At 49.2% G+C, this 13,589-nt stretch overlaps 1 protein-coding gene across 1 annotated transcript; it reads left to right on the forward strand.

Moving 5' to 3' along the window:
• The first annotated feature begins 8,981 nt into the window (after nt 1–8,981).
• On the forward strand, nt 8,982–13,202 carry SFRP2 (secreted frizzled related protein 2). Its single transcript, XM_076336654.1, has 3 exons — nt 8,982–9,476; nt 10,132–10,212; nt 11,600–13,202. Exons 1-3 carry the CDS (start codon nt 8,984–8,986, stop codon nt 11,902–11,904), a joined length of 879 nt encoding a protein of 292 aa, XP_076192769.1. The 5' UTR covers nt 8,982–8,983; the 3' UTR covers nt 11,905–13,202.
• The last annotated feature ends 387 nt before the right edge of the window (nt 13,203–13,589 follow it).

A 13,589-nucleotide genomic window follows, 5' to 3' on the forward strand; every position in this document is an offset into this window, starting at 1 on the left:
GAATTAGCCGTTCTTATTAAGGGCACACCCCGGCTGACTGTGCAACACAGCACCAGGTGAAATGCAAGTATGTCCACCGAGGCCTACTGCCCTTAGGGAAAGAAAAGAAAAAAGAACAAAACACAAGTGACAGAATACTGGGTTAAAGGGGAACTCTGATCTCACCTAATATTACTGTTCTTATGGGTTTATTCTGATATTTGAAGCATCGTTTTCAATACAACTTGTGCCAAACCAGATTTGTTCATCTTTATCAGTGTGAACACTTTCAAGCTCCAAATGTGTAACTCTATACGTTATTAAGTTGCAAAGGATACACGTCTGTAAACCACAGTACCTTTACTTTCAATGTTTATAGAACTACTCAAAACAATATCATTTCACCATTTACTCACAGATGTGAATATTAATACTAAGCTGACCCTAACACACTCTCTGGTACAACTTTACTTACAGGGACTAAACAAACCTTGTTTGCCCTGAAACCTCATGGGAAAAAAACATTACACAAGTAAACTGGAGAATTACATTCTCATCTTTTTTTCCAAACATTAATCTGAATTTTCCCTGGAGGGGGTCAACCAAGCCAGCTACATACCAGTTGGGAACACGGGTTACAAGACACTCAATTCCCTCAAAACTAGCAGAGTTTCATCCAGACCAGAAGACCAAGCATCAATGGCTTGGATCCCAAGGTCAGATCCATTGGCTAGGTTTAATTCACTCAAGTTTCAGCCTGCAGCACTTTTGTATCACATAAAAAGCATACAAGAGTATCTGAATAAAGGTCCACAATAAAACTGGCAAGCAAGCTTTCTGTCTAGCAAAGCTGCTGCTATAGCACATCACAATCCCTCAAGAAGGAAATTAAGATAATGAGGTAGGAGAAAAGCTCAACAATCCTTTTTCCCGATATCTACATCATGCCTCCCCTGCTGCAGTATAATGCCATGCGTGAACAGCCCCGCTGACTCACACGGAAGTGCCCCTTTGGTCAGGAGCAGGATTTCTACCTCCGCAAAGCCACGATGAGCTTTGGGGTGGGACAGCAGCCTCTTTTTCTGCAAAGAAGTCAAGCTGGTGCATGGCAAGGAATTGCACCCTTCCTCAGCATGCTGTTACCCTGCCTTACCCACACCCCTCCCAGCTACAATCTCAGCCACGATGGCTCGTGGTTCAGCTCACAAACTAGTTGGGCAGAGTCATCATGGCTAGTAGAGTGCTGAGCCTTAGGGCTCGGACCCAAGTGGCCTGCAGAATATAAACGTTAACCACTAGACCGAGCACTACTAGGTAGGGTTGAAACTTGATCGAACCAAGCCTCGGGTTGGAAATATGTTGTGAGGAAATCTGCGTTTGGGCAGAGGGAGGCTGAGATGGATTAGACACACAGACACACAGACAACGGAGAGCTGAGAATATTGAAAATAATAGAAACAGACATATCTTTTATATAAATAATAAGTAAAGGTATGTAAAAAGCCAAAGTAATAAATAAATGTGTCAGGTGGTTCTAAAACTTACCTGTGCCTATGTTACATGTAAGCATTTGCATGCACTGAGAAAGAAAAAGTACACATGGGGAAGAAGACCATGTTTAAAATGTATTTCAGACAGGGGTTTCTTTATGAGGCTCTCCACGTTTACTTTTGTGTGTTAAATTCAGGAAAGTAAAACTGTAAATTTCTAGTTTGAAAGCACGAGAATAGTAGAGGAAGGAAAAAATGGGAGATGATGACCAAAAGTTTGAATATATTCATGGCTGATGAATACATGTTAAGTGACTGTTGTTGCTGCTTTTTTCAGTCATTTCTGAACTTCCTGAAAACTGCAGCTGTAATACCATTGTAAGCCATGTCACCCAAACTGCTTCTGGGTCAGCTTCTTCAGAACTGGCCTCAAACATCTGGATGTTTTTAGTATTTGGAAATACCAACTTTATAGTCTGCAAATATATTTTAATTACTGATTACGTGCCTACTAGTATTTTAATTTTGATTATTTAAATCACTTTGCAATTTAACTCCAATCCAGAGACTAATTTGTTAATTCGATCATGATGTCAGATTGATCCGTTTCATTCCTTTATTTTAAATCAGATTTAATAAAGTTTTAAATAGCATAGCTTTGGGCAACAGATTCTCTTGATTTTATTTTTTAAAAATGTTTTAGTACAAATTATTATTTAAAATAATTTCTCTTGACAAGTAACATGCGTCCAAACCTTGAGGCCATTAGACTAGCTATCTACCAGCAAACCTGACCATTCCCCTAAAAGTAGCAACTGGTTCTGAAAATGAGTTTCTATACCTGCCTCTCTTTCACACACATTATAGTCTTTTTCTCTGTTAAGCACCGCAGCAGCAGAGAGGTGGCCATTTTTTGCCCATGCATGGGCAGAACTACATGACCCCACAGCACGTAGACCCACGCCAAAACTCACCACATGTCCACGGCTTTGGCCACTCATCAGGGGAAGTACTACGGCAACCTTGGATGCAGACGGCTGAAGCCTGCCTAAGTCCTGATCTGGGGAGTAAAATTTGGAGCTAGACCCCTCAGGACCGGCAACAACTGCAAAACTCTAGCTGTGGCCAACGATGGCACTATTCCTGCCCCATGCTGCCCTGCCCAGGCGGAGGAAGCAATTCTCCTTTCTTCCCTTCCGCAGCATCCGTGCCCTATCCAGAGCCCAAACCCCTCGGCATAAGCATCCTGCCTTTCTGTATGGCTCACACAGCGGGGCCCCACTCCCTGCTCAAGGTGCTAGCTACTACCAGGCTGCAAATAACAGCTGGGGGGAAGAAAGGAAAGATATATTACATTATAGCTTTTAAATAAAATACACTAGGAACACCAGGTACTATGCAATTGTAGTCCTCTAGGGCATGGTCTCTGCTATCTTTAATTGTCATCCAGCATTTAGATTAGATAATAAAGGGAGCGGTAATCGCTAACAGACATTCTGCGTGAGCAAAAATGCTTGCCATGACAAAAACTGTAGCCAGATATAGACGTATGTCAGATAAATTTGAAGGATCACAACTTCCTAAAGCACTAGCATGCAAATAAATCTAGATTTATATGCACATGTGTGTGTGTGTGTGTGTATAATACCGCATCCAAGCACCTATATTTACCATTTAATATAAACTGAGGAAAGTACAATGCAACATTAAAAAACAGAGGCTTGGAATAATATTTAATAATGTTCCTATGGAAAACATTCCAAATTGGAAAAACTTGCCTGAAAATTTTAAGATACTAAATTCAGGGAAACTCTTGAGGGAATGACCACTAAAATAAAAATAAAAAACCCTAGAAAACTCCTTGTGACTTAGTTTTGTTTCCATTTGAAAGTAATCAGCACCAGTTTGATCCTTCCCCTTCGTGACCTCAAACCCTGATTAAAGGTGGTCTAGAGTTTCAGTCCCCGAACACAGCGTTTCTGGAGAAGAGCAGCAGCAAGCAGAAATACAGCACGTTGGAAGATCGACCCGGTGTCACTGGACAAAGAAAAAAACAACATGGTGTGCACAAGCGCCACCAAGAGGTTCTTCTTCTATAGCCCAAATATGATTTTTCCCCCTGAACAGCACCCTGTGCTGCTCGGGCACGCACTCAGGACCCTGTGAGCATGAGCCACTCACTTGCACCAGGCATTTGCTGCTGCGTTTCAGTGAGTGTTGCAAATAGAAAGCAAAAAAAGATAAATGATTTTTTAGCGTTCCTTTCAGAACAGGGAGCGAGGAGAAAGATATATCTACAGCACATGCAGTTTTTGACAACAGAGCTTTTAAATGTTGTGGTAGCAGAAAAGAAGACCACTGCCCAGTCCCAGATCTGGAAAACGTTAAATTCCACCTTATCAGCCACCGAAACAGAGTCAGGAGGCATCTGTTGCTGAGCTGCCTCCTGTCAAAACCTGTGCAATCCTATTCTTTTTCCTATCAAATGCAATTGTGAGATTCAATTAGTAATAATATTTTGGTAGTGTGATGCTGGAGCCCGTTTTTAAAGGTAAACAGACATTTTCATCAGATTTTTTTCATCATGGGGAGAAAGCCAGTTTTGTCCTCACCGCTGCCGTTTTATGGGCTGAAGAGAGTGACGTAAAAAGCCACAGCTTTCTCATTCCTCTGCAACAGTACTAACTAAAGGGTAATTGCTCAAGCCCCACGTTTATGGTTATGGAGACCCTGAGGTCAGCATCTCCCTAACCTGCTTGGCCTGGCTACTCCCACCATTGAGTGGCCAGCGGGGCTTGACCCCCTTCAGGGGTGAAAGCAGCATCTAGCATGCTTGGGAAAGGTGGGTGCTTCATGCTGGATAAGGCTTGGCTGCCCTCCATGCGTGTGTGCCTCCCTCTGCAAATCACTTCTCTCAGTGTGGCCGATAACCCACCTTGGTCTTCCCATCTTCCACGGTGAGAAACCAACGTGCAGGCTGCCCGGAGGCTGAAAGCTCAGAGTTTTCTCCAGGAAGGGGAGGGAAGTTGCAACACAGCCTTGAATCAAGCCTCCCAGGTCACAGGTAAGCGTGCAGGCACCCCAGTTGGTGCCTTACCTCAGCTGGATAAGGCTGCAAGCCACCTAGCTGAACTCTGAACTTGGAGCGTGGGTTGGACTAGATGGTCTCCTGAGGTCCCCTCCAGCCACAGTTATCCCACGATTCTGCAACCGAAAAGCGTGATGCTGCCTGCAGGTTGGTGACAAACAAACATGGGGCTCAGGCTGGCGAAGCCATCAGTGATGGCGGCTTTCACCTCAAGCTCATCACATCAGCAAAGCACCTCAATGGGTCATGGGGGGGGTGTGTAAAGAGGCCCCCACATACAGTACGTAGCCAGGTAAGGGACTAAGCGACCTCAAGACAGCGGATTTGGAAAAATATGCAACAGACAGATTAACAAATTGATAGTATTTACTACTGCTTGTGTTGAAGCAAGTCTTGCCCACTCTTTAGCTGACTTGCAAGTGTCAATGTATTTTTCCTTTTCCACTTCTCAGCTTCCAGGACTGGCCAGGAAAAGGTACGGAAGATCTGAGTTCACACCAAGGCTTGAGAGCAAGAGGAAGCAGCACCATGGTTTTAACGCAGATGGCACAGACCAGGCACACTCTTTAGAACGCAGTGCGACTCTTAACGCCCTGCAAGCACCAAGGACTCAAGTCATTTTCCCCATAGTCCATTCATTTTCACCACCACCCATCAGGTAACATTTACAGAGGCTTTTGAGCGGGGACAGGGGGGAAGAGGACTGGGGTTGGGGTCTTTTTTTCCAGGCAGCTCATTCTCTCACCTAACTCCCAAGATTTAAGGTGATTTAAGCACTTAAGGATTAAAGGCGTTTTAACAGCTTATATTGCTTTAAGGATCTAAGGTGGCTTAAACGCTTATGCTACTTTCAGGGGTTTAAAGCGGCTTAGCTGTCCATGCCACTTGATGAATTTACGGGAGCTGAAAAGCCTATGCTCCCTTTAAAACAATAAAAATGTACCTTAAAAACATCATTGTATTTTAAGAGTGCCGTCCTGCTTGGCTCCCCCAGGTCGCACCAGGTCGCTCAAGGCTTTATCCTGGAGGGTGCCCAAACCCTCCAGGCCCCCCCCCCGCTTTCCTGGGGGGGCCTTAGCGCCCTTACCTGGCGCCTGCAAGCTCCGGGGACAGCGGGCCTTCTCCCCCGCAGGCGCCGTCCCTGCTCCCCGGCCCCCGGCCCTGCCTTCCCCGGCGGCTTTAGGCCGAAGCGCCGGCCCGCTGCGGGCAGCCGCGCCTACGCTTAAAGGGCCGGAGCGGGCCGGGGCAGCGGCCCCCGCCGGGGGGGGGGGGGTGGGATCCGGGGGGCTTAAACCGCCAACGGCCGTGAAGAGCTCATTAGCTTCGTTCCCCATTAAGCGTGAAACAGTGGCTCTTTATTGGCCTGAGCGCGTGCAGCGGGACACCCCCACCCCCCCCGGACCGGCCCCGGCCCCGACGGGGAGAAGCCCCCCGGGGATGCTCCCGGGCCGTGCAGTGCCCCCCGGCCCCGACGTGTGCCCTGGCAGCCGGGGAAGGCAACCGCACCCGGGGCAGCCTGAAACACAACGCTGCTCCCCAAGGGCTGCCCAGACCCACCTTTCAGAGCCAGCCCCATTCCTCCCAAAAGGCGATGCAGGCGAAGCGGGGCTGGCCCAGGAAGACAAGGCTGCAAGGTCTCCCTGCCCTTAGCAGCCACCCAAGACCACAGGGACCCCCGACATCCCCCATGGAGACGGCCCCACGAGTGTCTCCTCGTCCACCCCCATTACCCCTTGAACACACTGGCACGGACACCCAAAGCTGCTCTTCCTGCTGAGGCTTTCCTAGTCTTCGAGCATTTAGCACAAAAATCACCCCGACCCTGCGAATACAGCAGGTTTCCTGGCCGCAGCAGCCACTCCATGCGGCTCACACCCAGCCCGCGTCAGTGTACAGGCCCTGCTAAACCACAATGACTGCAAACGGCATTCAGGTCCGCAGGCCAGGAAAGCCGTACCCGAGTTTACAGCGAGGAACACCGATGGCAGCCTCGCGCTCCCGTGCTTTCCCCTGCAAGGGATCAGAGCGAGGGCAGTCATGATTGCTTGGGGCTACGGGCTTGGGCTGGTTTTGTTTACATGATCTCAGATCATTTCAAATTTATAGTAAATGAGTTCGCCAAGGGTGATTAAAAATGGAAATAGCAAGGTCTCATAAAGCCTTGTTTCAAATCAAAGCTTAATCCAGGAAAAACAGTGTGCTTTTCCTCCTTACATCATGTGGGCTGGAAACAAACAAGCAAACATTTCTGGTGAAAAAAATGAGCAGATTTCTGTCGGAAATGTCTCATCCTCCACCACAGAAAACGGTTATTATCTCTAGTCTTAACAGCGTCTGTTCAGATTTGGGTCCTTGCTTCCACACAGCCCAGCCAGCAAATTGTCTTCTCATCATGCCGAGATCCACCTGAAGGGATGACAATGACTCCAAAAAATGGAAGCAGTGAAAAAAGGAGAGAGAAAAACAAACCACAAACTTGTCCATTTTACAAAGACCTGGTGAATTGCCCGGCCATTCCGGGTAAGAGCAAACGTGCTGGTAGGTCCCCTTCCGCTGAAGAGGAGTTTGGGGACAGAGGCCAGTGGGACCAGCACTAGGAGCTGGAAGTGACATCTCCTGCAAGTGGCAACAGCTACAGCCTCTGGCAATCCTCACGACTTGGCAAAACGGGCTTAAAATGGGCACCATAAGTCATTGGTGGGGCTCAGTGCCATGGAAGCCGACTGAGGCCAAGAGCTTACAGATTTATTGTTTAAAGGAATGAGTTGGACACAGATAATAAATTGCAAGAATATGTGGAGCTGTAAAAAACAAACTACTTTTAAGCCCTTCCACAAGCGATATTAGACATTCAGGACATTTATTTTCCGGGTATGAAACAACTTTAAGTAAGAGACAAGCTGGCCTACTGGGAGATTACATTCATGAGTGTGACCCGCTGGAAAGGATCTTGAAACCTCCTCTGAAGGAGCTGGCACTGGCTTCAGTGGGTGACAACAGCCCGCCTGGGGCAGCACTGCGGCCACTCCAGCACGGCAGCCCCGTGCCTTTCCCGAGGAGATGCTGCAGGTACCATCTCTTTCCTGTGCCACAAGCAGCGACCCAGACCTCCGGGAAGCCCAGTCTGGACACTGGACATACAGGGATCCTGCAATTTACGGAAGTCATCGTGGCTGAGGGTAGCTTCCCATAAAACATCTCTTTAAGGAGATATATGCAGTAGCTGATTAATGAATGTGGTTTACCACAAAATGATACTACACAGGCTTACTCTTTTCAATAATAATCCCATAAATAATATTACTAAAAAATCCAAGAAATATCCAAATTGCACTGAAGCTGCATTGCGATCCCAGTGCCTTGCCTGTTGTCTTCCCCTTTGTGGTAAATCAACACAAACATAATTATTTAAGGGAGTTTCTAGGTGAAGACAGGAGCGATGGGAAAGGGACGTGCCTACACTGCGCAGAGCCAGGCCCATGCTTTTAGCCTCAGAAAAACGTGCCAGGTGACCGTATTTCAAAAACACTTGGATGCTCCCACCCGGAGAAAACCCCCTTTGGCGGTCGGGTGCCATCCGGGAGCTGTGGGGCCAGGGTCCACTGTAGCCCCCCGCTCCTCTCAGGGGACAGCCAGGGCCAGGAGGGGCCGGGGGGGCAGGAGGAGGGCCCCGCACGGCAGCCCCCGGCGGCCGGGGGCTGCCGAGCCGGAGGGAGGCCGGGAGAGCCGGCAGCCCCCAGCCGCTGCCTGCGGCTCCAGCGCCGGGCCGAGCCTTGCCAGCATCGCGGGGAGGGGGCGGAGGTGCCAGACACCCCCCGGGGGCTGAGGGAGCAGACAGCCTCGCCCCCTGCTTGGGGAACCGGCCCGGCCACATCATGCATCCGCTGGCAGGGGAAGCGCCGAACGTGGGCAAGAGGGGCCGGGGGGAGAGGGGGGTCCCGCCGCTTCGCGGTAGCTGTGTTAGCTGCAAAGCTCACCTCCAGCTACCCGCGGCCTGGGAGCGGCCCCTCTCCCCCTGCCCGGCCGAGGAGCTCCTCGGGCTTTCGTGGCTCTTTGTTCGCGGGGATCTTTCCCCCCTTCCCCGTGCTCGCACGGGAGCGTTTCTTGCAAGGATTTCCTGCCAAAAGACAATCCCCCTGAGCAAAAGCAGACCGAGAAAGTAGTGACCAATCCTTTCTGGATGGCTGTCACCAGGCTCCTCCCAGCCCCCGCTCCCCCTGCCATTTGCATACAAAAAAATCCAGAAAACTCCCGTTTGCCTCCGCATCTCGCTCAGACCCTCCGTCCCCGTCTGGCAGGCAGGAGCCCGGGCTGGGGGACGCTGCCCGCGGCTGAGGGCAGCGGCGCGCCGCCCGCTCCGCGCCCCGCCACCCCGGCCCCCCAAGCCTTTCGCCAGCCCCCCCCCCCCCCTCCTTCGCGCCCCAAAATGCAGCGCCGCCTCTGCGCCCTGCTCCTGCTGGCGTCCCAGTGCATGGGCTCGGCCGCCGGGCTCTTCCCCTTCGGGGAGCCCGACTTCTCCTACAAGCGCTCCAACTGCAAGCCCATCCCCGCCCCGATGCTGCTGTGCCGGGGCATCGAGTACCAGAGCATGCGGCTGCCCAACCTGCTGGGGCATGAGACGGTGCAGGAGGTGCTGGAGCAGGCCTCCACCTGGATCCCGCTGGTGCAGAAGCAGTGCCACCCCGACACCAGGAAGTTCCTCTGCTCCCTCTTCGCCCCCGTCTGCATCGACGACCTGGACGAGATCATCCAGCCCTGCCACTCGCTCTGCGAGGAGGTGAAGGAGAGCTGCGCCCCGGTGATGTCCGCCTTCGGCTTCCCCTGGCCCGACATGCTGGACTGCAGCCGCTTCCCCAAAGACAACGACCTCTGCATCCCGCTGGCCAGCAGCGACCACATCCTCCCGGTCACCAGGGAAGGTAAGAGGGAGCCGCCGGACTGCCCCCGGGCCGGCAGCATCTGCCCCCCGATGAGCCGCCCCGACGGCGGGGTCCCTCCCCAGCTTTCTGCAGGGGAGCGGAGGCGTCTCCCGCCCGTTACAGCACGCCCCGGTGCTCCGGTACGGGGGGGACCGGGGAGGGGGGCCGCAGATCGGGCTCAAGGAGGCTTTCCCGAAGGGACCGGAGAAACTGCAGGCACCGTCGGGCAACTGGCACCGGCCCGTCCCCGTCCCCAAAGGAAAGGTCCGGGAGCCCGGACTCGAGCCGCGCGGCTGCCGAAGGGACATCCTCCCTCTGCAAAGATCATCGCTGAAAAGCGGGGTTGGGGAGTTTTGTGCCGTTTCCCGTGTCCCCCCCCCCCCCGCTTTACTCTTTCCCCCTAAAAAAACCTTTTGGTTTAGGTGTGACCTTAAAAGCACACCGTGCCCCCCCCCCCCCCCCCCCCCCTCCAGCGGGTCTGCAGCAAGGTAAGACGCGTCAAAGTGCTCGGGCAGCGCCGGGGCTGGGGGGTAGAAGGCGCACGGTCAGTCCGTCCATCGAGGGATGGAAAACCGGCGTTTCCCGAAGGGTTCCCAACGCCACCTGCTGTTCCTTTCTCCCCGAGCCTGACGGGGACTGTCCCTTGCATTTCCAGCACCCAAGGTCTGCGATGCCTGCAAAAACAAAAATGAAGACGATAACGACATCGTGGAAAACCTCTGCAAAAATGACTTTGGTAAGTGGAAGCAGAGACCTCTTGGTTGAAACTTGAGAGTTGAGGATCAGGTAAACTCCCAGTGGAATGAGAGGGAGATGTGCCTGAATAAAGGCAGGGCATTGTCTTATCTGCAGATGGACCCATCTGACTGTTTGGTCGTGAAACACGAAATTCCACCTCGGCATAAAAAGTGGCCCTCTTTATAGTCCTTTTCTGTTTGCTGTTTCGAAGTAGTGCTCTTTTATGTGGATGTTGCTGGCAAGCCGAATAGAAAGTAAAATGGAAAAAAAAAAAAAGAATCTTTCATCCAGACTATTGCCTGGGGAAAAGCAGAGCAAAGTTTCATTTAGACATATGAGAAGGACCCGCATGACCAGTCTCGTGTATCATAAGACTCTCTCTGCAGATTAAGAATGAAGCTCTATATATCATTTGACAGAGAAGGTAATGCACAGACAATTGGGGATATAAACTTAATGGGAAGATCTGGGGTTAGAAGAGGACAAGAAAGCCCCTTCAACACAGACAACTGAACGGCACATTATCCACACATTAGCATTTCAAGAGAAAAAGGGAATAAGGAGGGGAATCCTTTTATAATAGGTCAATGTTTATACCTGGAAACAGATTCGTAGTATAAGTATCTACAACAATTCAAAAGTCTCTCTTTAAAAAAAAACACCACCCAAAACATGAAACTGTGACTGTGGGACATAATTGCTAAAACAACCAATAGCTTTGGCCTGGCAAATTGCACTCAGATAAATCCTCCTAAAGCTAAACATGCCCCACAGATTCTTACAGAGCCCTGTATCCCCCTCCTAGTTATTTTACCAAATCGAATGCAGCTGTTGGACCAATTTGCCCTCCACGGGATCTATTCTTTCAAAAAAACAATGCATGTGAAATATCATTTCCTTACAGGTTTGCTTAAAATCCGCTCCAGCCTAATAAATTAAGTTTAGAAGTTTTTAGCCGCAGCAGAGATCAGGTTTCAGATTAGGTCTAGGTACTCACCTCCCCACCTCCCCTTCAAACTCTAGTTTCAGGAACACTGTCCTCTCCCAGCCAAAATGGGAGCGCTGCTTAATGTAGCAAACCTGCCCTCTCTCTGTTTGCAAACAGGAGAAAATACTAATTTAGAAAGGAAGGAAAAAGGGGGGGAGGGGGAAGAGGAGAAAAGAAACCCAAAAAACCTCAACCCTAAGGTTGATTCAAACTGAAATGACTTGCATGCCCTTTGTGGCTTTAGAAATGGAGCCACCTGCTGCCTCTTCTGTCAGCCCTGACAGTTTAATTAGCAATAGAGCACCTCCCTCCCCAGGTCCTCTTTATGTGCACTAATGGGAAAAAACCTCTCAATCTCTCTCCCTCTCCCCACTTCCCCCTCCCCTCACTCTATTAGCCTTGAAGATAAAAGTGAAGGAGATTGCCTACATCAATGGGGATACCAAGATCACCCCTGAAACAAAGAGCAAAACCATCTACAAGCTGAATGGGCTGACGGAAAGGGATCTGAGGAAGATCGTGCTCTGGCTCAAAGGTGGCCTCCAGTGTACCTGTGATGAGATGAATGACATCAACGTCCCCTACTTGGTGATGGGGCAGAAGCAAGCTGGGGAACTGGTGATCACCTCGCTGAAGCGGTGGCAGAAAGGGCAGCGGGCTTTCAAACGGTTCTCCCGCAGCATCCGCAAACTGCAGTGCTAGTGGCTTCAGCTCTGGCCACCTCCAGCAGCCGCCTCTGTCCCCAGCTCTCTGGGCCTCCCGCACCTTCTTGCTTCAGCCCCTCTGAGCCTCGAGATGCCACGGCCATGAGACACGGTGACCGCTCTTCGAGGGGCAAGGGAGCCCTCCGTTTCTGTACATAGGTTAAAATGTAATAAAAAAAAAAAACCATGACTATTTTTGGGGAGTATTAAAGTATCTCGCTTAAAGCTTTTTCCTTTTTTTTTATGGTTGCAAATGTGACTTTGGTCTGAGGTTTTTCCCTCTTCATTTTGGTAATGCTGGTTCATTTATATTGCTGCTTCTCTGTATACATGCATGTTTGTTGTGCAAAAGTAGGAGATGCAGAGAAAGACAGCCACGCGTGCGACTGGCCTGTCACAGTGGGTATGACTCTTTCACCGAGGTGAAATGGCTTGCCATCTATATTAACACTATAAAGGTCCTGTTACAACTCTTGCATGTGATACGTAGGCACCAGTAAGAGTATATTAACCATTCTCACATTTTATTTTCCACAAGTCTGAGCCCTTCTCTCTCAGAAAAAAATGAACAAGTTTTGGAGCTGGTTGATCTGAATGCAACTTTTTTTTTACTATTTTGCAAATTAAACCATCTGTAGCCTAACTGTAATATACCTAGTGGTTAACCTGAAAGAGTTGTAAAATATTGCTTTAATTAACCTTGTAAATACTCCAGATAAATGTTATATTCTTGTATATAAACTTTACATCATCGTTTACCCATTGTCTTGGTCTGTATTCACTTTAATCTGTGTTGGGAGAAAGCTGTCCAAGTGGGCTTTGTCACGGCAAAGCAAAATCTGGGCTTCCACGCCAAGTGGCCAGCAGAGAAGCACGAGGAAGCATCTAGTGCTGCAACCAGAAAAGACACAGTGGACGTCATTTCCACAAAGATGAACCCACGAGACACGGGACTGAGGTTCAGTCAACTCCTTTTAACGTGTCTGTTCAGCTCTTCAAGACGAAGAGTTTTCTGGGGCTCCTTTGTTCGGCCGCCTGCATTTTCATCTCATCTTCTCAGAAGACTCTGCTCTTTGCTGATGTGGAATTGCAATGAGACCACTTGCTTAAAAATCAAATCTATTTATCCATTTCTTACACTTGAAAAAGCCATATTAAGGAGTGCAAGAATAGACAGAAAAATTTCATTTGCAGCTAGCAAGTCAGAATAATGATAGAGCAAGGCATGTTTTGTGTATGTACACTCACTATTCTTACTGAGAAAGAAAATAAAACCTAATTAATAGTGTAACTAGCGGAATGTTTTTCAGCATTTTTCTTACGAATGTTTCCTGATGAAGAGCATTACCTGCTAGAATTTTATTGTACTTATCCTGAAAAACAGTCTTGCTTCCCAGTGCTGCCACATAAAAAAGTCCTCTTAGCTTCACTGAGAGGATGAGCAGTCCAATATTCCCAAGGACAACGTTTTATCTTAACCATTGCAGACAGAATACAAATCCAACACTAGATTGTTCTTTAAAGTAAAAAATCATATTAATTTCATATATTTAGCGTGATTTTTTTCACCATCAGGATAAAAAGATAAAATCTAAAGATCCAACATGTTACATTTGTTTTAGAAAAATGAATTGTTTGCCCTCTCCCACAGTCTTAATGCACTCACTACACCTGGTACAAACA

Source organism: Aptenodytes patagonicus, chromosome 4 (genome assembly GCF_965638725.1).
Source record: "Aptenodytes patagonicus chromosome 4, bAptPat1.pri.cur, whole genome shotgun sequence".
In the NCBI taxonomy this organism is placed as follows: domain Eukaryota; kingdom Metazoa; phylum Chordata; class Aves; order Sphenisciformes; family Spheniscidae; genus Aptenodytes; species Aptenodytes patagonicus.